Raw genomic sequence first — 26,948 nt, 5'->3', positions numbered from 1 at the left:
ATGTGGAAAGTAAATAAATAGCTTTTAGGGATTAGGAGTCTTTATTTCATGCGCTACATAACCACTCCACCCGTTCATTTTGGTTTTATTGCTCTCACACTCACACTCTGTTTACACACGCAAGCACTACCCTGTCCTACACATGCTGTCAGGGATCCTGGGAGAACTCTGTATTGCTGTCAGTCGCAATGCTTCGGCCATTGACCCCAGTTTCTCCAGCTTGTTGAGGTTGTTTTGGGGGAGTTTCTTTGTTTTGGGGTTGTTGTTTTTTAAGCTCTGGGATATCAAGTTCCCTCCCACACTGGCAGCTGTTCTGATGATTCTATGGCTCTCTTAGACTCCCTGCAAAGACTGTGGAAAAGTTAAATAGGAAAATCAGAAAGTCTAATAACTAGGAAAATATTGTGAGTATGAAGGGATGGCTTATATGCACTCACCAGCATTGCCATTAATTTTAACTAATGTGATTACTATTTCTTTGTTCCCCGTGTATTGAAACGGCATTTGTTCCCTTTGGGCTGATCTAGGGACCTTGCAACCTGTAGTAAAGGACATCACTACTTCAATTTATATGAATATGAACAGCACTACTTCAACTTTTCTTAGAAAAAAGTATCACACTTGCACATACGCATCTGCTGATTTGCCATTAAATTAAATATCAAGCAAGAGTCTTAAACATTTTTTAATGAAGAAACAACCTCAGCTATAGAACTATGCAATGCCAAACTACCCTGAGATGCATATATAACAGTAAGTTAGATTGATAGTACACGTATCTGGAAAGACCAGTAAAGAGCATCTTTGATGCTCTCTCCACTGTCTGCTATTACGGAGGCTCATTCAAATGTGGCGTGCCAAAGCAAGAAAGAAATGTAAAATGGATCCATACAAATAAAATCACTGTGCTTCAACATCAGTTTTCAGGAGAAAGGTACATTTTGTGAACTGCCCCTCTAATCTGAGGCACCCCAAGTTCAGACTGTGTGCCTGCCAGCTAGTCTGCAATTCCATTCTTTGTTTTTAAGCAGCACATTTATTTTGGACAGAGAGAGGGAAAAATAGCCCATAAAGTTCTCACTGTTATGAAAAACAGAAACAATTGCTAGAGTTACAAGCTCCTCACGTACTGAGCCAGAAGATGAACAGCTCTTATTCTCCACTTCTATGCAGCTGACTGAAACTTAAAAACGTAGCGGTAACACAGTCATGTCTATAAAGCATGAAGCTTACAGAACCTATTATCTGCAAAACTGAACCTACGCAGTTGTAACTGTCATGCCATCTGCTTTCAAGAAGCCTTCATCTCCAGCATATTTTGCTCATAACCAGCAGGGTTAGAGAGTCTTCATGCACACTTACACAAAATGACAAACTTATTATCACAGACTTCAAAGCAAACCGCCTCATGACTAAGCCATTCAAATACAAATCAGTCTAATTACGCAGCTTAGTTTAAATATGTAATGCCACTTCTCATTCCATAGGTTTCATTCCTCTCAGTTTAACTATGAAAACATGCAAGGTCATGAAACTAGTCTCAAAATAAATAGTATTTGAGGGCCCTGAGTTTGTTGATGGAAGAGATATTGAGAGCCTGGTAAAGTGGTAGGTAGTGCCAATTTTTTCCCCCACTGAGTCAAAGCTGCTCTGTTTTCTTCAAATTTAGCTAAAGCAAGAAAAAAATTAAAACACGAGCCAGTTACCACATTCAGCATAAACACTCCATCACACTCACCTCTGCCACACTATGTATAAGCGTATTTGGTTTCCTTACCCATTAAGTAAGTTCTCTTGCGTCTTCAGTGTCCTTTATCATTTGATTGAAGCAGATTTGAATTAAGAGTTGAATTCAACTATGACTTTTTGTAAAATGAGAATAAGGTACAAATAATGTAGTTGTCCTGAAACTGTGTACTGAGTGTCTGAGAAAGAGCTCAGCTGGAGCAGCTGCGGCTCCCATGATACCTTTTACTGCCAGAGGCTTCCACTGTCATGAATCTTAGGGGGAAAAACCGATCTTTTCATTTCTCTGCTTCAAAGTAAGCTCAGAGAGTCCTACACTGCTGAAAGCTACGTTGCAAAGTGTGTACGCATATGCATGTGACAGAGACACACACTAATTTTAACTGAATTCCCTGCTTCTTCTTTCAGGGGATTTGTTTTGAAAAAGTACAAAGAGTGTTAGGAAGGGGCATGTCTCCCCTCAGAAATCCTTCTTCCACATGGCTGTCCAAACTCAAAACTGACTCTAACTGCGCAAACTTTCCCTATTAGGAATAGCTACAAGAATGCTGGAAGCAGCTGGTGTTATCTCTCGGAGCACGCTGCGGCGCATTCGGTGTGTGCTGTCTGACCTTCCCTTACAGTTAGTTTGGAGTTTTTTCAAATACCTTTAAAAACTCTCTGCTCAAGCAAGCAAACCAGCTGTATTAACAACATGGTTTTGACAAGAGCAACACAGAGACCGAATATTTCACACAATTTGCTAGAAAAAAGCCCTTGATAAAGACACTTCTTCATAAATAATGTCATGTTCACAGTCCCCATATACAATGCTGTCATCCAAAGCGCGTGGGCAGGAAGTGTAGGAAATCTGTGAAAAACAAACATTGAATCACCAATGATTTTGACTGCAGTTCTGTCCTACACAGCATTTCAGCAAATAATCATCCTGAGTGACAACTTCGTGCCTCAGCTGATAACGACTGTACTTCATCAGACTGCTCACGGAGCAGCAGGAAACCATGGACCACAGTTCATGGCGATGGCAGGAGAGACTGCGTGTTTTTTTTCATATATCCACCCAGATGCTTTGTCCACCCCTCAATGTAGACAGGCTGAATCGAGGCCGATGAGCCTCCTGCCTCCCAGAGTAGGGGAACCAGAACTCATAGCCTGGAAATGCATGTATCCACCTTCCTGCTGTACATCACGGTCACTGCTGCCTACCTAGTAACAGCAAATACAGGAATCAGATACTTCTCATCTCACACCCTGATCCAAAGCCCATTCACGTCAATCACAAACATTTTCAGTGCCTCTTAGACCATCAAACCATCAACTCAAATGGTTCCTTCCCTTCATTTCCAATCCTTATACATGCCGCTACCCACAGCTGAGTGGTGCTAAGAACATGCAGTGCGATACACACTAAGCAGCATACCATACCGCATTCCCAGTGAAAAACCTGACTTAGCTGCAAAAGAGCTGAACAACCATCTCAAAAAAAGTAGTCAGTGATCGTGCTGACATCCCAGCACAAACCAAGGACATTGAACTTAAGTTAATCTCTTTCCCTCAGAGCACTGTAGCCTGAAATCAGTGTCCTGCTAGTCATCTCGAAATTATGCTGTGCATTTGCAGTTCTTGCATTCTTTCTTCAAAAAGAAGTCTCTTCAGCCCAGATCTTTTTATTATTACTTTTTGAATTTCCTCTAATGAGCAAAATGCTCTTATTTACATAACTGGAAATGGGGACATATTCATTCAGGAACCCACTCACTAGAACTACGCAAAAAAGGAACTGTCACTTCCAGGCTCTGCACTGCAGTGGTTCTGCAAACAATCCTAAAATCACCAGCCTTTTTGGGTGGCCTGCAGAAAGAAAAAATAGACTGGCTGTGAAGTATCCAATTAGCCTGTCCCTTTGTATTTATGAATTTCAGACACGGTTATATTCCTTTAACTTGGATAAAAAATTTGGTTTGTATTTGTTAGAATTATATGCTGACAGCCAAGGTTTCCATCTCAGAAACTTAGGTGCCCAATGATATTTGTTAAGTTCTGTTTTAAATCATGGTTCTTCACAGTATTCAGTAGCTAACACTGCACATATCAAAGAATTTCAGGCTACTTTGCCATTCACTGTCTACACCTGGACAATCTTTTTTATATCATTTGTATTAGCCACCAGTATATTTGAGGAAGGTTTTTTTTTTCCATTTTGAACTATTTTTTCAATAACACACAGCTTAATTTTTAAAAAATACCATTCAGGATGAAATTTTATAAATACAAAATGTTCACAGTTTATGGAGTGGCTGTATAAATTACAACCTATCAATCATCAAAAGATGGAAGAAAATAAACTTACTCTATTGTTAACTTTGGATTAATTTCCTCCCATAGCACTCAAATATTCATCTTAAATCTTCAAACTGAGTTTGGGGTTAACTCTCATTGAGAAACTAGTTAACTAATTCTGAAATTGTAATTTAGTCACTCACAGATAAGCACTATGCAACTTTTGATTTGTTTCTTAATTATGTAAAATTACAAGGACCTGCGGCTCACTCTGAATGGATGGAAGATTAGAAGCACATTAATAGGCAGCCGAGAATTCCTCTGGCTGATCTCTTGTTACAGCAAGGACCAATGCTGGCCACAAAAGCCTCATGGGACAGTCAAAAATAGCTTTGCAAACATGATTAACCTAAAATTTCATTTTTTTCAGTGGAGAAGCATGCTTTTGTCTTACGCGCAGTCATGAAAGAGATGTGTTTTCTGTGGAAAAATTGATAGCTTGTTTGAAAAGTCCAAAAAAATCTAAGCACAAAGATATTTTCATTCAAAAACGCTCTGTGCCTCATGGCAGTTGCAATTCAAGTATTCTGCATGCATGGCTAGTTTTCCCATCACGAGCAGAAGTTCTTATGACTTACTCCTTCATTTACCTTGAGAGTGAGCAGTACACTCTGAGAGTTGAAAGTCTATTATGGCTCCTTAGAAAGAATCTGGAGTACCAAAAAAACCTGCAGTACAGCTTCCAGGAGACACAGCAATGCTATTTGGAATAAAAACACTTTCAATTTTTGTATTTCCACAAAAGGTAATTGAAAAATGCTGATTACTTTAAAAGTTGTTCTTGGATTCCTTTCCAACCGAACTGCGGAGCTCCACAGAAACTGGGCAACCACATTCATGCAAAATCATAGACATTAAATACTGGCAATACCATTCATTCAAAAATCAAAAAGATAACAGAAGGACAACAACCTAGATTACACGTACACTTGATGCGTTCCTAAGACCTGTGAAAATATAGAAGTGGTAGCAAGCTGCATATGCAAAAAAGCTGCTTTACTTATTTCTGAGCTGTCTGGTCCAGTAACCACAAAATACTCTATGTGCCCCAGAGACCATCTGCATGTCTGTCAGAAACTCTAAAAAACAGAAACCAAAAAAAACCTTAAACATATTTAACTCATGTTTTTTTGCCTAGTGAAATTTTAAAATCCATGTGCTACGAGCAGCAGCACTAGGTATAAGAACAGTTACAGCCCATACGTTACTAGTAGTTGAATTGCAGTGACAAACTTCCATCTTTGGGCATGCTTAGATTTCCCTTTGGCTAGAAAGCAGTGCATACACAGAACTATGGATTCAAAAGATGTTTTGGAAAATTACATACTCGATTTTAAAGGAATATTTGGTAAGAACAAGGTGCAGCAAGAGCCTTGTGCTGCTCTCAGAACAAGTAAAACCATCAGGGAGATGTTTTCAGTACCGACTGGCACATAAAACCACACAAGCATCTATAAGCCTCCAAATTCAGCTTCTGAAAACTGGGACCACAGCATCAACACAGCTTAAAGAGGGAAGGTCCTGTTCCCAAAGCATTTGGAAGGACAAATCTCCATCCACATTCTCAAAACGAAAGACACAAATATAAACAAATGCAGAGGCAGACTGAAAAACCTATTTTTAGATGAATGAACAACATGAAAGCTTTCCAATGTCCTCTTCTTATCCCTCTCTTCTCTTTCTCCTCTTCCCTGCCCTTTCCCTCCCCTCTTCCTTCCATTTGCATTTGTTGGTGACTGCCAAGTGCTCTCTGCTCCTATTTAAAATTTTTAATGGCAAACTAACAGCCTTCCCCAATACAATTATTTTAATCTGTGTTAAGTGGCCACAGCAGCTGTTCAGCTCCCCTCGCCAATCTTATTCATACTGTAATTAAAATATACATTAGTCAGCTGAAAGAGCCATGTAAACCTCTTCAAGTTCAATGTTTCACTATAGATTTAGTGAGGAAAGAACTTAGTAAAAAAAGAAGGAATCAACAGTATGGATTTTAAGAGACAGTATGAATCCCTTGCTAAAAAAGGCTTGCAAACACAGGAGGTTAAAGAGCTTTCATGGCAATATCCTTGTAAAATCAACAACTGTTTGAAAGATTAGATTCATTGCTGGGTCTTGCATATTGCAGTACAAAGAACACCCCATCCCACATACACAGAGCAGCACAGTATGTTGTTTTTGAACTTTTATCAAACCATACTAACAGCAAAGTATCGCAGCATTTCAACTTACTGCTGAAGATTTCCATTAACACAAAGGTCTGCAGAGCAAATTCATTCTGAGGTTTACATTATCTACAGATTTCTTATCTATATTATGCCCTTTATAATCTAAGGGAGATTATCTTATACATCTCGTTAATAATAACATACTTTATTCAAGGGAAACTCATGTCATAAGCCTGTGTTTTGAAATCAGAAGAATCATAGTTTCCTACAACACCATTGTGATGTGCTTCTAATGGACTTGTGGATGAAATTTAGTTCACTTGTTTAGACGTACTCTTCGCTCTCTGAAAACCAGGGATCTCTGTTTGCACCGGGGGGGATTCTACCATTTGCCATTTTCTTTTGTAAGTTACGTTAATATGCTTAATACAATTACACGTAAGTTCTCATATAGGAGTCCAGTTCTTAAGAAAAGTTGCTGTGGCAAAGCAGCATGAATTTTTAAGCTTTGCTGCAGTATGACAATTTCCATTAACTGAAGTTCTGGCTATTCATTTAGAATCAGAGGAGGACAGAAAAAAACCTGATATAAATAAAGCTCTTAAAACCTTTACTCAGATCTGAAGAATTCAACAGCTGCATCCCATTCAAGAACTGGAACAGAATAAATATCCTCAGCTACAAGAACTACTTTCAAAGGGCCAAGTTGAAAACCTGGTACATTCCTAAAAGAAGAGATTTATTTTAAAGGCATTTGTAATACTGTCACATTTTACAAAATTTTACAAGTTAACTTGTGACATCTGTTATTTTCTTTATAACTTTACTTCCAGAAGATATGTAAAGACAGGTGAATCACAGTGTTCAAGTAATAAATAAAGTTCTAGCCTCTGCAGACAAAAGTCTGCAAATGTGTTCTAAGCACTTTCAAAAAGTAAAAACCTAAGAAAAGAAACTCAGATGTATTTTTTATTTCATCCTATGCTTTGAAAGCCATTTTCATTATCTTGCTTTTCTTGGGAGCTGAACAATTCCTAAAGTGTGAGACTAGAATTACTGGAGCTACAAAAACTGTACACAGCTCCCCGATCTGGTCCTTTCCCAGGGGTGACTGTTCGGACTGGGGTTGGCCAAAGGCATCTTCACGCTACTGATACTGGTTTAAGTAGACATGCCAGCTGTGGTGGTTGAAAAGCCACTATATGTTTGCTTCTGCGACTCAGCATCAGGGTCAGTGACCTCTAGCTGTAGAGCACAGCAGATATTGGGGCAATACCTTCTTGACTGCTCTCACCGGTGTCAAAACGTCTGTATTTGAGTCCTTGGACAACTAGGCAATGTGAATCGAAATTTGCCTTGGTAGTATTTTCCCCTAATACTGTTCTGGGTCACAGAGAAGCATTTGGTATCTTACAGGCTTGACACAATTAATGAAATACATGACTTGGGCTGAAAGAATCACACACATCATTCTATACAAGAGAGATTTTTGGTAATGACAGACACCAAGATGCAACACTGCCTGCAGAGGGAAACTGAGGAAATAATACAGAATGAAGCATCTGTTAAATATGTAATTTTATGTTTATTATTCCATAGAATGTTATTTTACTTATCTTACTCCATTCAAATCCTGCAATGAATAAACATTGAGCTGAAATTCCTAACATTTTTTCTCTATGTCTTCTCACCACAGCAGGGAAATAATGAAGAATATATTATCATTATTACTACCCACGTATCATTTGGTATAAAATGAATTAATTTATCCTTGAAAACTCCCTTAGAGTTTGTGAAGTTTTACCCTTTCCATCGATAGAGTAAGTAAGCCCAACACCTGCAGAAGTGCAGAAACTCTTTACAGCCGATGGAGTGAAGCAGGAACTTTGAGGGGAGTAATTCATTTGATCTGGTTTATGAAGATAAGGAAACTCCAGAAACGCCTTTGTCTCCCCACTTCCCACATACAGGGAGCATAAGGTGGCTAACTCAGAGGTATACTTCTACATTGTAGACTTATAGTGAGACAAAATGAATCCCGCCCTTAAGTACCATTTTCCTGGCTGCTGAGTACTGACAGCTTCCACTGAGCTCTGAACTTTTCTAGCGAGGCAACATGAGCATGCTAAACACACTTATTGGTAGCCATCTCCACAACCGCTTGATAAAACAAAGGCTTTTGTAGCAAAGTTGCCCACAAGCTTTGGAGGTTGAGTGTTTGTTCAACCACTGCCCCTCCTGTGGTCACCTGAATTGAGTGACTCCAAGCTCAGTCAGACTCCCACCGCCGTCACTATGCCACCCCATCCCTACAGAGCCCATCCCGTGTCCCAAGTGAAGCAACATCCCTTGCACTGTTCAGAAGACAGCTAAAGGTTATTCTTCATTTTATTAATTTCATGCCCAGCACTGGAAACATCAGCTGCACAGGAACCTGCTCTTGCTTAGTTCACTGCCTGTTGTAATTCCCTTAAGTCCAATTGCCATTTATAGCAATGGGGCTGGGTGGAGCCATGGAAGCTGTCCCTGGGAAGACGGAGGTCACAGACTGCCTTCTTCAATTGCTGCAAGAGTATTTTCCCCCAGGAACTGGGCACACACTGTGGTATTACAAAATAAACTACAATCACTCTGTTTTTAACTGTATTACTACTGTTTCTCAACCAATTTGGTGCCAACCTCTACCAGAACAGCTTCCAGCACTACAGAAATTTACCCTGAAAATTGTCCCAGTGAGCTCTGTTACTAGGGACATGAACTTCCACAAAAATGAATGCCAGCTGAAACTTTCCTGCCTTTCACTGTCTTCTCTCAAAAACTGCTCTAACCCAAAACGGTAAAGCACCCAGAGCTCTATTAAGTCCATTAGGGACTTTGTTATTGCCACTCTGTTCTACACATAACATACTCAGACTACAGCAGACTATACAGAGACCATGTAATAGAGAAATGCAAAGAATATCCACAGCTTGCAATGATATAGTTAATACTGTCCTCTTCCTACATCTTTTCCAAAATGTTAAAACTATCTTCTATATGAAAACAAAACAGAAGACAATAGTACAAATATCATCCACAGTTCATACTTCCAGAGTAATGTATCTAAAAGCAAATAAGCTCCTCTTTCCAAAACAAGTTCTATTTTTCCTATTAATTAATGATTGCAGATGAATTTTCTCAAATTTATTGATGGTGGGAAAGAGAAGTACAGTTAGAGCATTATTTTCTTGTAGAGAACTGAAATAACACTTTTTCCAGATTTCCACAGAGATGTTGAGTGGAAAATTGCCCAGTATCCTGAAACACTTCTCTCTGAAAATTAATTTCACCCTTTCCTTCCTAAATAATTTTTTATGAATGTGCAGAAAAGAACAGAATAAAAAAATGCAGCTATTACAAACAGATTAAACATTAATTTCTGTATCTGAAATGTCTATATGTCAGAACAAAGTGTATTATATAGTATTCCAAACCAATAAAGAGTTTCAATCAAGCTAGGAAGTCTTAGGGTTTTTTATATTGTTTCCTAGTATTACTGCCAGTGAGATAAGAATGAGAATCAACGAGTTCTACTTGTATCTAGTTGTTTTATACAAATAGTTGCATAACAAAAAGAAGAGTAAACTCCTATAGCCAAGCCCTACAGTCTAAGATAGAAGACTAAGATGCCAGCTATTGATAAATTTGAGTGTTTTGAGCATGACTACATGTCTCAGTTTCTTATTTATATCCAAAGCTTCTGTTAATTACACAAATAATTGTAAGAACCATGTATCATGTCTCATGTTCAAAATGTCTTTACAAAATGTGCCTACTTGTTTTGTCACTGTACCATGGGTGAGAGGATAAGAAGCCATTCAGACTGTGCAAAATAAACAGTTTTTAAAACTTCAGATTACCCAGATAAATACTTTCTCAGAAATTGAGGAGAGAGAGGGCGGGAAGGAGCAGAAAGAAGGGAAAATGAGAGGGAACAGGCACTGACCCAGCTCATTTATCTTAGCAGAGAAAAAGAAACTGGATAGGTTCCACATTAGCTAATTGTTTCAATCGTATCATTTCATACATGTGATTGAAATTTACATTGCTTTTTGCAATATGAACTCCTACCCAATAAATGTTATTGAATTTAGCAATGGACTAGCCACTAACCCACTGCATTGTCACTGTCCCTTTAAAAGCCTGGCATTGCAAAGACACAAACAACTCTGCTTGAAAGTGAGGAGCTGACAAAGGTTGCATTTCCAGCCAAAGTGTTTAGTTCACTGGAATGTCCTCTTCCTTAAAGGAACAGCAATTTCCCATGTATACTGCCCCGTTTTCATGGAATTATCAACCAAAATATTTCTGCAGCTCTTCCAGATTTGAAGCCTTATAGAGAGCTCTCTACCTACAAAACTGATGGATGAGCGAGGAAGTGTAAAACACTGATTCACACTTTTGGTCTTAGCATAAAGCAAGTCTGTGGCTTCATGGCAACCACTTGAGTTTGTTAAATCATAGCCTGCATATACTGGGAGGCTCATCAGATGATTTCTTGCTATCTGTATGGTCAAAACAGTTGATTTAGTCCTATATCCAAATTTTATATTCACTAAAGACCTGCAGGATGTTACTGCATGTCTTTATTTAAGCATCGTTTCATAATTTAGGATCTATATTTTGAATGTAAAAAACAAGTCAATTTTTGTTTTCTACTGTCCTTATCCGCAGATTTGACCTCACTCACATTTGCTGATTCCAGTTTGAATTCAATGAGGCTATTAAATCATTCAGGATTTGTACTCGTGTGAACATGGTCAGAATCTGCTCCTTCACTTTGCATTATGCTGCAGACCATCCCACAGACAGTAGCACTGGAAGCTGTATGGAAGATCAGCTCCAGGGAGCGGACATTTACCTGGCCAACAGCATTTTGCTATTACCTAAAGCCAAGGATTAGAGAGTTTATTGGCTCTGCTAACAGCCACCATAGATTTTCAAACACAAGCCAAAAAACCACTCATCTAAGCTATCTATCTTGTGGGTTTTATACCATGTTGGATTTTCAATTGTTTTCTAAATCATGGACTTTGCCTCCCCTGTAAAATAACCCAGTGGAAACCAATGTGACATACAGATACAGATGGGGCTCTGAAGAATTTGTGTCTGCGCAGACCACTATCAAAGGCAGTGGCAAACCTAATGATTTTTTGCCAGCAGGGTATCATCATAACATTTTGAAGCCAATGTGTGTGCGTTTACATGCACGATCATATCTGTAATGGAGCAGAGGTTTAAGAAGACAATGTTATACACTGAGAACTGTTCATTATCAAAATAAGATTAACAAGAATACTCAGTTGTTATAAGTTAAAAAGCAGGGAAAAAAGACGTTAGAAAAATGAAGATCCTTGTAACTTTCTCCTATGTGTGCCAACTTACACCCAGGCTGGGTTGCTATCTGCCCCTCTTGTGGACTTAGGGACAGCCAGCAAAATCCCCACTGTACCATGTTTATGTGTTCGTAGATAAAACCAAACCAAAAAAGAAACCTATAGAAACTTGTTACACATTGTAGCAAGTTGTTCTATGCTTTCACTTACTAATATTTAACAATTTTCAATAGAAAAGTGGCAACTTGGCCTGAGGACAAAAAGGGGTCTGCAGGAGAGCATTACGTGGTCTCCTACAAGGTAGCAGGTTTCCTGATTTCCAATGCACAACAGCTAAACATCTTGAAAAAAAGTCTTGCTTGTATTACATTGTTCTCATAAGATTTTGGGAAGGTTTATAAAGTTCTGGTGGAGACAGACCCCGCTATCACTAAAGTAGGTGCCAATCCTGACTGAAGAATAAGAAGGGCTTCATGTACACAAATGAAGAATGCTTATATTCTACAAATATTTTTCAGAAAGTGCCTGCTGTGTAGGACCACTGTAGCCATTTCTGCACTTACCTAACATGGCACACCATGGGACCCATATCCCCCAAACAGGGCTCATGAGGAACTTGCTGGGTCTTACCAAGGCTCCCATCCTGCATTTCTCCCAGCCTTTTGGGGTTTCTTTGCATGAGGGGGCTGGAGTGCAGCCAGATCATGCCCCAGGATAGGTGCAATCAGAACATACACCTGGACCTGCGCACTGAGAAGTGTTCTCAGTGTGATTATGCAGCTATAGCCTCTACCAGCCACACACATAAAGGGAGAAGATACATGTCTCCATAGTAAAGAAGCATATATCAAGCTGACGCAGTTTAATAAATAACTGTACATCAGCTGCGGTGCAATAACTATCTGTGATAGCATTGTTAACTTGAAGCTAAGGAATATACTTTAAATATATGAATATACATATTGAATATAAGGAATATACTTTGAAGCATTGTGCCAATTTAATGTATGGTTAGTTTCCTTAGTTCAGCTGACTTGCTAAGCTTCAGCAGCCCTGTAATGTTCCTGAGATTATGACAAAATCCACTGCTGGTAAACAGAGTTTACCAAGCCCCTATGGTAATCTCTGCTCAGACTAAGAACTAGGAGTTGAGTGACTTCACTTCAGGACAGAGAAAACCACAAGCCCAGAATCAAAGGCTGAAGTTTATATTAATAAAGTAAACGTGCCTGGGATCATTCCCTGGCAGTGACCCAATGGTCCTGGAACAGCCTTAGTCCATCCAATTAAACTGTCTCCCTCTCCAGAGTGGCCACATCCAAACAGTCTGTTACGAACAACCCCTGGCCTGGGCTAACTATACACCAGGAAATGTTTGGGAGAGTTGGCCTGAACAAAAACTATGTCACAGACCATAGTAATAGTTTGACAGTACAGAAGATCAAGTTCCAGTGCCTAAGGATGCTCTCTGACATGGTTTAATTTCTTGGTGTACACAGGGCCAAAGAGACCAGAGTGGGAGGCAGAAGGACATATATGCCTGCAGTCATGATATTTATGCATCATAAAGAAAGTCACTCACACTCTGCAATATGCCCTGCGTGAGAGAAGACATGAAGCTGTACTGTCAGGACTGAAACAAGGAGAGAGCGAAAAACATCTCTTTTACTTTCCTTTTGCCTCCAGGGTTGTGTTAGGCCTGTGACGCCTACTGCCCAACCTTGGGAGTGCAAATGAAAAAAAAAAAAAAAAAAGAGAGAGATGCTTTCCCATGACTGATAAAATAAATCCTTCGTACTTGTACAAAAAAGAATATTACATTTTTTGTTTTTATTTTTCCTGCCTGAGCTACACAAAACACTTCTACAAGAGTGACCTTGTACCTACACCGTGTAGTAACAAAGTTTCAACTAACATCAGAAACCAATTAACATTTGTCATTAACATTTATGTCAAAACATTAATTAACACTTACCTGTATTAGGCAAAGTTTTCCAAGGTACCCTCAGTCCAACCTAACTGGGTCACACTGCTCTTAAAATTGACAACTTAAATTCTTTTCTCTGAGCTTCATCTAGATTAAGATCAAATGACAAAAGACTCAGTGTCCCAGATTAGGCAAATCTAGGTCTACAAGGCTAAATTATAGTTTTGTTATCATTTCATGATATTCATTTACAAAATAGACAGTGAGGCTGCCTTTCTAAAATCACCTAGGAAGCTGTTCATTCTAGTTAACACAGAAAGATGAATTTACTAGAATTATTTACAGAATGGACTAAGTACCTCTTTCACCTACTTGCTGATCCACACCAAAATCAGTGGGACTTTATGTCCAAGGAGTTATGCACAATATTGTGTCTGCTGCATGATGAGAACCAAATCAGTAACTCTCTCAAAATACAAAAGAGATCTTTCCTGTGACTGCTTCTTTGCATGTGACTTATATAAATTGGCTTGTTGGCAGTCCTTTGCTCTGCAAGAGTATGGTAGCAGTGCTCTCCTTATTGCACATTTTAGATGAGGTTTTTCAGCTCAGTGTATTTACATTTTTCTATTTACAGCTCTGCACAATTCTTTCAAAACCAGAAGACAGTCTTGAAGCACTCAGCATGATGAAATGATGGGATTCCAAGCGGCTATTGTGTCCCAATTCCTAAGGGAAGATCCCGCCATCTCCGAGCCCCTCTCTCCCATTCTCCTGTGACAAGAAAACAGTTTTGACAATTTCCTCAAATTTCAAAAGACAAATGGAATAAACAGGCCTATGATCTACCTGATCTATTTTCCTACGTGGTGAATCATAAGAAGGAGCTGTTCCTGTCTAGCTACTCTCTTTCCTTAAGCCCAGAGAGAATGATTCTTCCAAGGGAAAAAAGATATGTCCCCCAATTCATTGGCAGGTGGTCTGAATATGCCTTGAGAAGCAAGACCAGAATGGGTATCCTCACCTACCTCCAGAAGTAAGCAGAAGTGGATTAACAGTTTTTAAAACAATAACATTTTAAGGTTCTGTATATGTGGAGCAGAGCAGGAAACTGTGGTACATAAGGATTTTCTTTAGAGCTTAGTTGTGCTGGCAAAAAAATGTACTTTTGATTTCCCTGTCAGCTAATGCAGATGAGCATTTTTCACGCCATGCTTTTAGCTCAGCTGATTACCATCTAACCAAACTACCATTCATCCATTTCTACTCCTACTTAATGCAGAAAATTACCATCAACTTCTAATGAGGGAATGCTGACAGAACTTGGAGACTGTATGTAATACAAAACCTTGGATTTGATTTACACTACTATTGCATTTTGATATTAAAAAAAATCCTTAGCTACACCCCTTCCTCCATCCCACCATAGCATGCACTGGTAGGTTGCAAGTACTCTATATGAATGAAAATGCTCAGACTCCACTCTGATATGGCAAAAATGCATCTTTGGAAATGTTAGCAAGTACAACTTATCTGACTTTAAAGACATGTTCAACACTCTTCAGGTCCTGGAAATACATTAGAGTTTCACATATCCCGCCCCATGACAGTAACATGGGTCATTCCCATGATGGGAAGATATTCATTTTTCAGGTCATGTGGTGGGTACCCAGTCCTTCACCAGAATGAGGAGGCTTGTGGCACCAAGGTGCCACCGCTTGGTGCACTGGGCGACACAGTGTAGGAGGATCCGAGGTGCACAGGAAATGTGCATTTCAGCAGCACATTCAGCTGGCACATCAGCTAAGGCTAGAATCAGAGGTTACCAAACAAGAGACAGACAGTCCTGCTTGCAAATGCAGTAGACTACAAGAACAAGATTACATCCCATCTTCACTGTATCAGACTTGACAGGGCAGATGACATGGCCTTTCTGCTCTCACTCTTCTTAAGACAACCTGTAATTGTGTGGCATGTACAAAAGTCCTAGAACAGCAGAAGAACAGAAAGGCTACCAGACAGTAACACTGACTTAGTTATTTATCTGACCTTAAGCAATCTCACATTGGCATGGTCCAACCAAAGCAGTTGGTTTGCAGGTCCAATGTTACCTGCTTGAAATCTAGGGAAACCTTCCATAAACACTAGGACTGGAATGGCGCTATTCCAGGTCATGTCTGCAGGACCAACAAAACTAGGGAAAAGAGAACTTGATCCTAGCTGCCAAATTCAGATCACAAAATCTTTCTCATGCTAAAAAGCACACTTTTTTTCTGTGACAAAAGAAAAGATATCTTTGAACTAGTTAACGGATATGGGAAACAGATCCTGCATGTAGACTGAGCAACCTGAGTTGTCCCATCCACACCAAATGCTCGTGAAGAGGATGACACAGACATGACACACACCATGTTGCCGTCCCAGTGCCAAACTTTCTTTTCTCTAACTGCAGATTCATATAAACTTCCTAAGATAGAACATAAAATTCTGTTCTTTGCTATCTTTCAATAGAGTTAATAGTGTAACAGAGCAGAATTTGGTCCTACATTTTCTCATTTTTTGAGACTAGAAACAATTATTGGAAACAACTTTGTTCTCCAATAGAAATATGATATAACACTCTTTCTTCAAACTTATCCAGACAGGATTGTATGTACATACCATTAATTTGCTTAAATACCTTAAATCAAGCACGCTCAAGCTTTGCTTGATAGCATACATAGTACTTTGTGTAAGACTGCATGCCCTAATCACAGTACTGCTTCAATGATGTATTCTGTCTGCTGAATTTTCATGACAGGAGGTTTTTTTAATGAATTTTGATTGGCTTTTCCAGATATGAAAATGGTTTAAATTGGGCAGGATTATGAGGCTATCCAAGGCCTCAATATTACCTGAGCCTGCACTGAACCAAAAACTTGTTCAGAGCACTTCAAATGGTAAATATTTGATTTATTGAATGTTTTTTACAGGAAATTTGCAACTTAAATTGATTTTAATCCATTCTCACTTTTTAAGCATTCCTTCTATGTTCTTACTTAATAAGACTTTGGTAAGCACGGTGATAATAAAATAGAAAATATTGTTTAAAAATTAGTGCATTAGCCTAATTCCTGTAGCCATGAAAACATTTAGACTCTGTTATCTTCAGACTTCATATTAGGAGAGCAGAAAAAAAAAATCTGATTGATAAAATACATACCTAAATACTTAAATTTTAGCTCATACATACAATTTGGTGTTCTGAAATTACTTCTGAATATTATCAATTCTCACAGTTACCGTAAGCATTTTTATGACCTGACATTCTACTATTGGCATGGGCTTATTGTAAGAAAGGCAAAATACTGCCTTCTTCTTCAAATCACAGCTGTAAAGGCAAGAATGATGACAGACTTCAGAACCATATTTTTAAAGGCATGAAGTCATTAAGTTCTGGGAATTTAAAAGTCTCAGAATGTGGCCTCAATGTAGGAATTCACCCCTCCATTTTGGCTTTTACTGAGGTGAGCTAGGAGGTTCCCTGTACAGAGAGCTGAATGCTCACTCTCTGCGTAAGACATGGGTGACAGCTCTGTGATTGCTTATAACTGGGTGCAGATGTATGTTACCGAGTCTCCTTTAATATGGAATTTTGAATCTGAGAAATCTTTTACTGAAAACCAATTATTTCTTAATGCTATGAGAACAGGACAGGTCTTTGCAGCGGAAATATCAACCCTTCCCAGTTTCTTAACTCTGCTCACAGCAACACTGTGATCATGACCTTCTTTAGTCAGATGGCACTTCTGCAGAGAGGTCACCTCAGAAAACACTTTTAGCAAGACAAATGTACCACAGCATTATCTTCATAAATAATATGTAAATTCTATATTTGGCTAAAAGTTCTGTACTCTGTGAACAAAATTACATTAAAATAGATGAAACAGCCAGCAGAAGCAGAAAAGAGGGATTATATTCTAGTGAGGGAGTGGTCTTCAAGGCAGCTCTTAAGTAAATATTTTTATCAAATTTTTCTTGAAAATCTCCTGTGAGGTTTCTCAAAAAAAACATGGGAGCAAAAATTCAGCACAGCAAGGAGGAGGGAGCGTGCACAGCTCTCAAATGTTTTTGCAGATTCTCCGGTTGCTAAAACCTATTGTTGTTTTTTTAAGGCTATGACTGCTCCCACATTCCTCTCTCAGAATCTATTAAAGCTGTGTTGTTGGCAAGTCTTGCTACATTACTTTTAAATGACATTTAGTCCTTTTGCTCTTCATAGTCACGAGCAGTGCTTCAAAGTTAAAGCGAACTGCCTTCAGAGACTGCAGAAACACCAAAGGAAAAAAAAAAGGTCAAAGATCTGCATTCTGTCTCAAAATGAATTCCAAGATCCAAAGGAATTTTATCATTGATTTGCTGTTTCCACCAAATACTTAATAATGAACGATATCTAACTTTCCAGGTAGACTGCAGAAGACTTGTCCTTGATATCTACAGGTTGTTTATTTTAATGCAGATCCAGATCACAGAATCACAGAATAATTGGGGCTGGAAGGGACCTCTGGAGATCATCTGGTCCAATCCCACATGCTAACATAGAGACATTGCTCTTTTCTGATTTAGCACTAACCAAGACAATACTTTCTCCTTTTATTTCAGGTACTATACTTTGAGAAAGATGGCTGACTGGATCTCAATCACTTGCCTTCTGGGTGCAACATTTGCTACGCCAGTGAGTACTATAGTCACACTGTAATTCAGTGCGCAGTTGTGTCACGCTTGACAGTCTCTTCCTACTTCGCAAGCAACGAATGGAACATCAACTCAACCATATGCATACGGACGGGATTTATAAAGTGACAATTATAAAGGAGAGAGGGGAGATTTAGTTGGTCTGCACACTAAACAGTCTGATAAACGTTAATTTTACCAGACTGCTCAAGAATTCCTTCTCTGACCTATGAGACAGGGCTGGGGGCTGGGGCAGGACCCTTGGCCCTGACAGTTGTCTTGCAACAGGGATGCCCTCAGTGCAAGGACCCACTGCAGCCACCCATCTCCCTCACCACGAGAGTCCACTCCCACTCTGGGAGCCACTGCTTCAAGCAGGCAAGGTCAGCAGATCCTGAGGCCAGGGAGCGGGAGAAAAGCCACACTGCTGCACTGCATAAATACATCAGGTGTGAGCAGAGGAGTGTTAGGAAAGAATCGCTCATCTTGGTCTCACAGTTAACACATGAGATTTGACAGCTCTGTGCAATTACTACTTTCAGAAGTTTATGCTGCTTTCGTGAATAGCAAAGAGAAAGATTAGTATAAAAATCCACCCTCAGGAGACATGAAATACTATTTGGTGTGCCCTGGAGTGATGTGCTGGAGTTGGCAGCCACTCCAGGCCAAAGAGCTGGATTTCTTTTCCATACTCCTCCAATCTCTTTATTTAATCTGTACATAGGAATGAAGTACAGATAGCAACACTGCTTTGACTGTTAATACTTCATGTAAAAATAAGCTCCAAATGATTTTAGACAGAAGGCAAATCTGCCACTCAGCAAAACATTTAAGCACATGCTTAATTTAAGAAGTTCTGCTATCTATTGTGTGCAAATATTTTGTTGAACTGTAGATGTAGACTCGGTTTTGTATGGCCTAACATTAGCTATTTAGCAACTCATTCCACGCATCCTAGGAGAGAATGCTTTGACCTAAAGAGGTGCTATCTCTTTCTACTGACTATAGTGAGGTACCAGACAATTGCCTTATATGTTTAACTTGTAGATGAGAAAGCTCATGCTTGAAAAATCCTACCCATAATGGCTTACCAGTAACCCAGCAAGACAAATCTGTCACTGCAGTATTCATTACATAAACTCAAAGATTCCCTGCAACACCCAGACCAAGTGCTGTGTTAGTTCAGGGTAATTTTATTTCTATAATACCCAGGTAAACAAAATGAATATATCTTGAAATTTCTTCTTATAGCTGCCCCCATCCAACACATCCTGCTTTTATCAACTTCAGCTATGATGTAGAATATTTTAATCTTTTTGAAATACTTTAATATACCTAGTTCTAGGCAAAGACTGATTCATTATTGAGTTACATCAGTTTCAGCCACCCTCCGTGATGTAAAACTCGAGCACTACAAAATGAATCTGACCACCTGGACATTCAGACAGAGAGTATTCATTATAAAGTGAATTCAGTAGACAAAACTGGATCAACTAAAAAGAATACTTCAAGTGCCAGCAATGTTTTATCAGTCTAGAATTGTTTAGAACATGGAAGTTCATGCAGTAAATAAAATTCTGGTTTTGCTATATTGTATGGCAGAGGAATTTTCCTAAAAATGGGAGACATTCATGCATTTGCATTCTGGCAGCTCCACAATCATAAAAGCCCATGATGCTCTTTAAATGAAGGAAAAAACAGACAACAAAAGTCTGCTCCAGTTTTAGGGAGTATTTTTTGCCTGTGCCTAATCAGAAAGTTCAAAAGCCTGTTGAATACTTGGGAAAGGACATCTACGTAAAAGAAAATTTGATCATCACATTAGGAAAAGAGAATCACAGATTTTGGAAACTATTATATCTGCTTTTTTCCTCCTTTTTTAACTAGTACAAAAATATTTCCCATTCCTCTAAAACCAGATGGCTTTAAGTTTTAACCTTGCGGACTGCAGCATAAAAATAGGAAAGCTGAGGATGCAGACTTGCATAATTGGAAGCATATATATATAGAACAGGAAACAGTTTCTGATTCTTAAGAAATTGTAATGGTTTTAAAATTTAGTTTCAGCTCACATCAGGCCTACATCAAAATTTTCAAAATGTGTTAAAACAGGAGATTCTGGACTGAGGAAAAAGATGGTTAAAAGATGTTCACCAGAATGCCTCAGTCCAACAAGAACTTTAGTTTCACTTGGCAAATTCAGGACTTCTCAAAATTTGTAATTTTGGGCCAGCACCTCCATGTAAGCAAGGAACCCCCAAGGGCTTCCAGACTCACGGCTTATCTGAAAGACATCCTAGTAGACCCTGTGGCTTTATGATCTCTGTTTTTGATTTGCTATAAATTCATCAAGCTTTGTGTGTTTTGGCCCAATCAGTCAGCATTTTTTCATGAAATCATGTTACCCTTCTATCTCCTTGTACTGGTGCATGCTGTTCATCATGCAAAGGCCATTGAAAACCCTATACAAAATGATGTCATTAAAGATATTAGAACTAAGTCACAATGTAACAGTAGACTCAACACAAGGCTTCGCTTTCCCATCTCTCCTTAGAAAAGGAAATATGCTATGCTGACATATCTTGTTTTCTTCTCTTTTGAAAGTATTAACACCTTTGGAATGGTACCAGAGTCTAATGAGACCCCAATATCACATTTCAATCTTATTCTGTTTTTCCCCATACACACAATCTTCATAATCCCCATCGCTGCCAGGCTGACATGGATATTGACAGCCTATGTCTATGTATACAGAGGCACATTACTCATGCACTAGAGATTACATTTGTTACAAGAACACCCAAATGCCAAGCATTTACAAGTGCTGTGTCAAGACGCTTGGAACAGAACGAGTCGAGTGCCATTATGGGTACAGAAGCTAGGAGACAGTAATAAATATTCTTCCTTGTTTGCCCCACAGGTGGAAGTCAAACACAAGGGATGACAATCTATGGACCAATACTCTGCATGGGCAGATATGGCACTGTACTTTGGCATAAAGATGGTTTTTCCATAAATATCCCACATGAATAAGTATGTTGCATGTTTCTTCCATTATGCAACTATTTTAATCCAGCAGATTATAATAGAAGGAATAGAAGAATAGACTCCCCATTTGGGGAGATATGGTACCTTAGCACTGCTGTATGCGCTAAGTGTACCATGTGGGGCAAGGACAGGGTTAGAGAGAGGAAGAGGAGACCACTTCTGGACTGGAGCAGATGGGAGCTAACCCTCCATTTTTTCATCCCGGCCAAATAAAGAGAGGAACAACAGGCTTTATTTCAGACTTTTAAAACTATGTTGTTCTTACATGGTTTGAAAACATGCAGACAATCAGATCACAGGAAAGACAAACTTTGGTCCAAGCACTTTTATTATATCATCTGGACAGCATAACAGGGGCCATTCCTAAGAGCCTCTGGATGCCACCACAATATATGTGCTAAATAGAAGTGAGAACATAACAAAACGGACTCTTTCTCCTTCTCTTTAGTATCCATCCTATGGCTATGATTCAACGGGAGGCTGGCTACAACATCAACCAATGTTACCAGTATCCCAGCAGCATCCACAAATCCGGAGCCTACCACCTCCCCACCAGACACCCTTTGTGTCACTCCAGCACCCACTGATGCAAATTCCCTCACCGTATCCGATTTTACTAGTAATACAGCACCAACCAAACCTGCAAATGCCAGACCCTGCGCGATCGCTGGCAGGTGAACAACCAAAAAAGCACAGCTTCAGCATCCTGGAAATCCCACCCGACTGGTGCAGCCCCAGCAGCCAGCGTACCCAATGCATCGGTGCAGGCCCAGCAGCTGGGCAACCCAACCAGCCCATGCAAACCAGCCTATGCAAACGCCCCGCTCTGCTGCCAGACTTGCCTCTGGATCTGTGCCAATCAGCCGACAAAACATAACAAGAGGAAATAATAGGAAAGCTTTGCCCCCCACAGTCATTACAACCAGAGAATGTGTTAATGAAACCAATAGATCTCTCTGTGTAATCACACTCCTGTCAGGTTTGAATTGGTTTATATCAGTGTAGCTTCTCTCAGATTGGAGCAAGAGGTCAAATTTAAAAAAAAATTGTAATTAAAACAGGCACAGGACTATCAGATCAGATCTGTTTCTGCAGATCTAGCACATCAATACAGCTGTGAATCTGTCCTGCCAAAGCTTCCTAAAGTCAACTGGAATTTCGGAGGAAGAACTGCATATTAACAAACTCTGCAATGCTGTACAAAGGGAAGACCACACTTTCCAGGACCTTGCATCCTGCAGGAAAATATAAACATATTAACAGCATGGCCTTTGCAACAGATAGAGTTAATAACATGTTGTCCTTGTATGTTTAAAAGAAACGAAGCATACAATACAGTACAGGCTTAGCTACTATGTCTTTCAGAGGGCAGGAAGATTTTAACAGCTTCTTCTAACAGTACAACAAGCTTCCAATGTTTTTAGCTCACTGCTTTTCTCAGCATTGTATACTTACAGCTCATTAATGCTTTTATTTGGGAAATAAAAGCTAATCTCATTTTTTCTGTATCTTAGAACTCATTTCTTATTATCAGTGGAAAAGAGACAAAACACAAACCCCATCACCACTGCACAAGAGCTCTTTGTGAGGCTGGTTTTAATTTCATTCTTTTCCTTTTCTTTTGGGATTAAAGAGGCCAGGAAATCAGAAAAAAAGCAGAAGTATTTTAGGCATTTTCACTTGCTTTCAAAAATCCATCATTCTCCTTTTGTCAGCAGCGGATGCACCCATTAACCCTACTTCTTAGTGAACACTCTAGCTGGAAAAACAAAAGTATATAACTAGCAGAGAATAAAGATAATTAAAAAAAATCAATGTGTTTTGAGGTCTTCTGTTTAGCATGGAATTTAAAAGATGAGCTTGAGGTATTACACCTTTTACTGAAAATAGTATAGTCATTGAGCAGAATAAACATGTTACCCTGAAAAATTGTCACTCTGTGGTTCAAAAAGAAAAGTTATATCAACTTATAAATATCATTTCATAACTTTAATCTTCAAACAAGTGGTTAAAATAGAGACATACCTCATATCCACTGTGAATGTGAACTGGGACTGACTATGAACTTAGATAGTGAGAACATGACACTCTTACAAAGCACACTGTATTTCTAATAAAAAACACATAGAGAATTAAATTGCTATGGGCGGTTTCTTGTTTTGTTTTTTACAGATAATCTGAGAATATAAGGCTATGTCTTATTCATTCCCTTAGCAACAAGGTAAAAATAAGAGTCCATTTTTGGGGGGACAATTAAGAATTCTATCAAAAATATTTTATTAAAATCACTGGCTTCACTGACTCTGTGTCATAAAAAAGTCTAAAATATTAATATCTGTATTAATGTAAAAAGACACACTCACAAGGAGTCATTATTTTCCTGAAACTTTATAATGCTTAAATATTGCTATCTTGTAATTTTACTACAAGTTTAATTGGTTTTCATGCTTATTATACCAGAATATGGTATGAGAATTTCAACTTTCACTAAAAAATAAATCAAGTCTTATCCTCTAAATGTGACCTTAGTCTACCTCCGAAGCCCAGCAATCAGACTGCAAATAAAAAAAACTTCAAATTATGACTGTTTTTATTAATAATCTTGTGGTTTTAAGGCTCGTATTTGTAATTTTCCAACGCTTGCAGCTATAATACTCTTTAAATGAAATTTAACAGGCTTGTATTGTAAAAATGATCTCTATTAAACAGCACGCCAGATCACAGTCTGTACCAATATCCTCAGCAGACAAATACAGGGGAAAGGTAGCAGAGAGATTATCTGCTGCCAACGTGCAGAGCATTGTTGTTGAGCTGGCATGTTGGAGGAGAAGTTATACCAGACTTAACAGAATTTACACCTTTGCAAAGAATCAGGAAAAGAATGAAAAAGACTTTGGTTCTTTAAGTAAGAAATGTCTCCCTGGCCAGACTCTGAGAAGACAGTAACACCCTGCCTTTTATTCCACCTTTATGGCAAAAGCTGTGACTGAGCTCTACCAGAGAAAGGCCAGGGAGTTGCCCATGGCAGAGCAGCAGCTCAGCCAGCAGTGGTGAGCGCTGCCCGGTTAGAAAACCCTGACGCAGCTCTGAGCAGGCGAGTCTGTGCCCTGAGCGCAGGGCCGCACCTTGCAGAGACATTCATTTTTGCTCCAGGGCAGAATCGGCACAGGCGCTGAGTTTCAGCTAGCAAACTGCCAGTGACATAACCTCTAAGTCACAGTTTTGCTGTTTTCATCTTCTTCAGGCCTGATGGTAGACCTACTAATGCCAGCTCTTATCAACTTAGATGGTCAAGCCAGCATCTCCTGAAGTCAACAGCAAGCGGGAGCTCAATCAAACCCACATATCTTTTCATCCAGATTTCCAAACAATTCTAAATTTTTAGAATGCATGGCCAAACAAAATCATTTTACGCTTTCTTTTTCATTTTAAGGGCCAAAGTAATTTAAAAATATTAAGAACCAACTACAAAGAGAAGAGAAAATAAACTTGAGTCATCTCCAAACCAAACGCTTTCTTTTCTAATCAAAGCCAAACCCAGCCTTTACATTATTTTAACCATACATACAGACTTTTCTTCTGCATATTGAAAACTTCCTTCTGCATGAAGCCTTCCATTGGAAAAGAGTAAATGGTACTGAACATTTCAAAATAACTGTACAAGTGCTGTTACTTAAAAAGATGGGAATTTATTCACCAGGCTGGATTTACTGTGGAGCCCCACTGTGAGTCAACTCCTTGGAGTCCCCCTTTAGCCTTGGGCAGTTTTTTGCTGTGTACAGCTTATCTCCAACTCCCACAGAGAAGCACAGAGAAGTGGAAAGGAGTTACTGCAGAACTGGGGAACTTGTGCTTCTCTCCATCTGCAACACCACAGTGTGGGAACGCCCCACTGCATAACATGACACAAACGGAGGAGTTTCAGACCTCATCTCCCTTAAATTCATCCTGTGTCTGCCCCTGTGTCCCAAAGAAGAACTTACAGAAACGAATGTGTATTTGCAAAACACAGGACATGCAGCACAAAAAAGTAAAAAAAACACAGCAGCAATGGAGGAACTAGAATCTCCCTTCCGTAAGATATTACTCAGACTTCTTCTGCAACTTGTCCAAAGCGCTGCCATTTGGAGATGGTCAAGCTAGTTTAAATTGCCTTGAGCTATGTGACCTAGTGCAATGCTATGCTGAGTTACCAGCTGCAGTCTTGAAAGAATAGCCACGTCAGGACAACACTGCAGGTGGGCTAGTGAAACCTTGGTCTTTAAAGGGAGCAGGCTGTCCCTGGGACAGCACAGTGCAGCCTTCCCGCCAGTGGCACACACACCAGTCCGTCCCACAGTCCCCTCAGGGCACTGACTGGGGAGTGATGACTTCAGGGAGACTCAGCTCAGTTCCATGAAGTGCAGGAAACTGAGAAGAGCAGTAAAGGAGAAATAAAATAGGGCAAAAAATGGAAAAAGATTATTAAAAAAAGCAAGGGAAAAGTATGATGAAAGATCAGGAGGGAGACCAAATGCAATATTGCTCACAGACAGAACTTTGAATATTGATAGTAAAAGTTACTGACTTCTAAGCACAAGTAGAGACAAGTACATTGAATGAAAGTGGAAAAATGTTCATTTTAATTTTTTCTTAAAGGCTTAATATTTTGCAAATTAAAACCAGGCTAATTGCCTGCATCTGCTTCTGAGAAGCAAAGTCAGACTTTTAGAGAAATGAAAGTCAGGAACCAGCAGCAGAAAAAGGAAGGAGGATATAAAACTAGTCCATTAGAATTTGAAAGATGCTAGCAAAAAGCTTGAGGCAATTGCCTCTGCATACAAGCCAGTGTACCTGAAGAGCAACGTGAAATCTTGCATATCTACATGTTGAGGGACATCTCATTCTCCTTACCTGTCTGCTCACTAGGAGGAGATTTTCAAGGCCACAAATGGTGATTCAGAGCTACAGCCAACCAGGAGGTAGGCAGGCACATTAAATATTTGCAAGCACAAGAAATGCATATCCCCAAATACACATCCCTGAAAATCTGTCCCCTAAAACGGAGATTATGTAAGAGCACACCAGTTATCAGTTACATACCCATATGTCACTAGCAATGATTTGTAGCTATCATTTATGATTTTGGAAATCTCCACTTTTAAGATTACACTGACAAAAAATGTGAAGTGGTAATTTGGAGAATGATGAGAGCAAACTGAATCTTTTTCCTTCACATATAATCCACTTCCATAAAAATGTAGCCCAGTGTTCTACTTCTGCTTGTTCCTAAAGTCCTTACCCAAGTATTTACCACACTGAAACTTTGAAAACACAATTTCCCAGTTCGCAAGCTCCCACCTGATACAGAATAATGATTCCCTGGCTTCCTAGCATATAACAAAGGAAAAAGAAAAGATGAGCTCAACTTACCATCAAGGAACTCACCCACTATTTTCGCATTCCTTTCTCAGACAGAAAATTTCACATTTGGATTTAAGACCTATTCCCTTACTTCTACCTTTGCTGTACAGCCTTTAACAGAGGGACAGAGCATGTAGACATCATGTATTTGCATGGAGCAGACCACTTGAGAAAGTTAAGCAAATCAGCTGTATCTTGCTCAGTTCCTCCTTATTCATGCACAAAGCTCCA

General features: G+C 39.3%; 1 protein-coding gene across 1 annotated transcript; it reads left to right on the top strand.

The window, feature by feature from the left end:
- Window positions 1–18,213: 18,213 nt before the first annotated feature.
- Window positions 18,214–22,278, top strand: AMELX (amelogenin X-linked). Its single transcript, XM_026079913.1, is given in 3 exon segments — window positions 18,214–18,271; window positions 20,871–20,919; window positions 21,768–22,278. Coding segments are annotated over 3 exon segments (618 nt in total).
- The last annotated feature ends 4,670 nt before the right edge of the window (window positions 22,279–26,948 follow it).

The sequence above is a fragment of the Apteryx rowi genome, unplaced genomic scaffold (assembly GCF_003343035.1).
Source record: "Apteryx rowi isolate R43461 unplaced genomic scaffold, aptRow1 scaffold_504, whole genome shotgun sequence".
NCBI classification, from domain to species: domain Eukaryota; kingdom Metazoa; phylum Chordata; class Aves; order Apterygiformes; family Apterygidae; genus Apteryx; species Apteryx rowi.
Note: the sequence above shows the minus strand (reverse complement) of the source record. Positions and strands in the feature narration are given on the sequence as shown.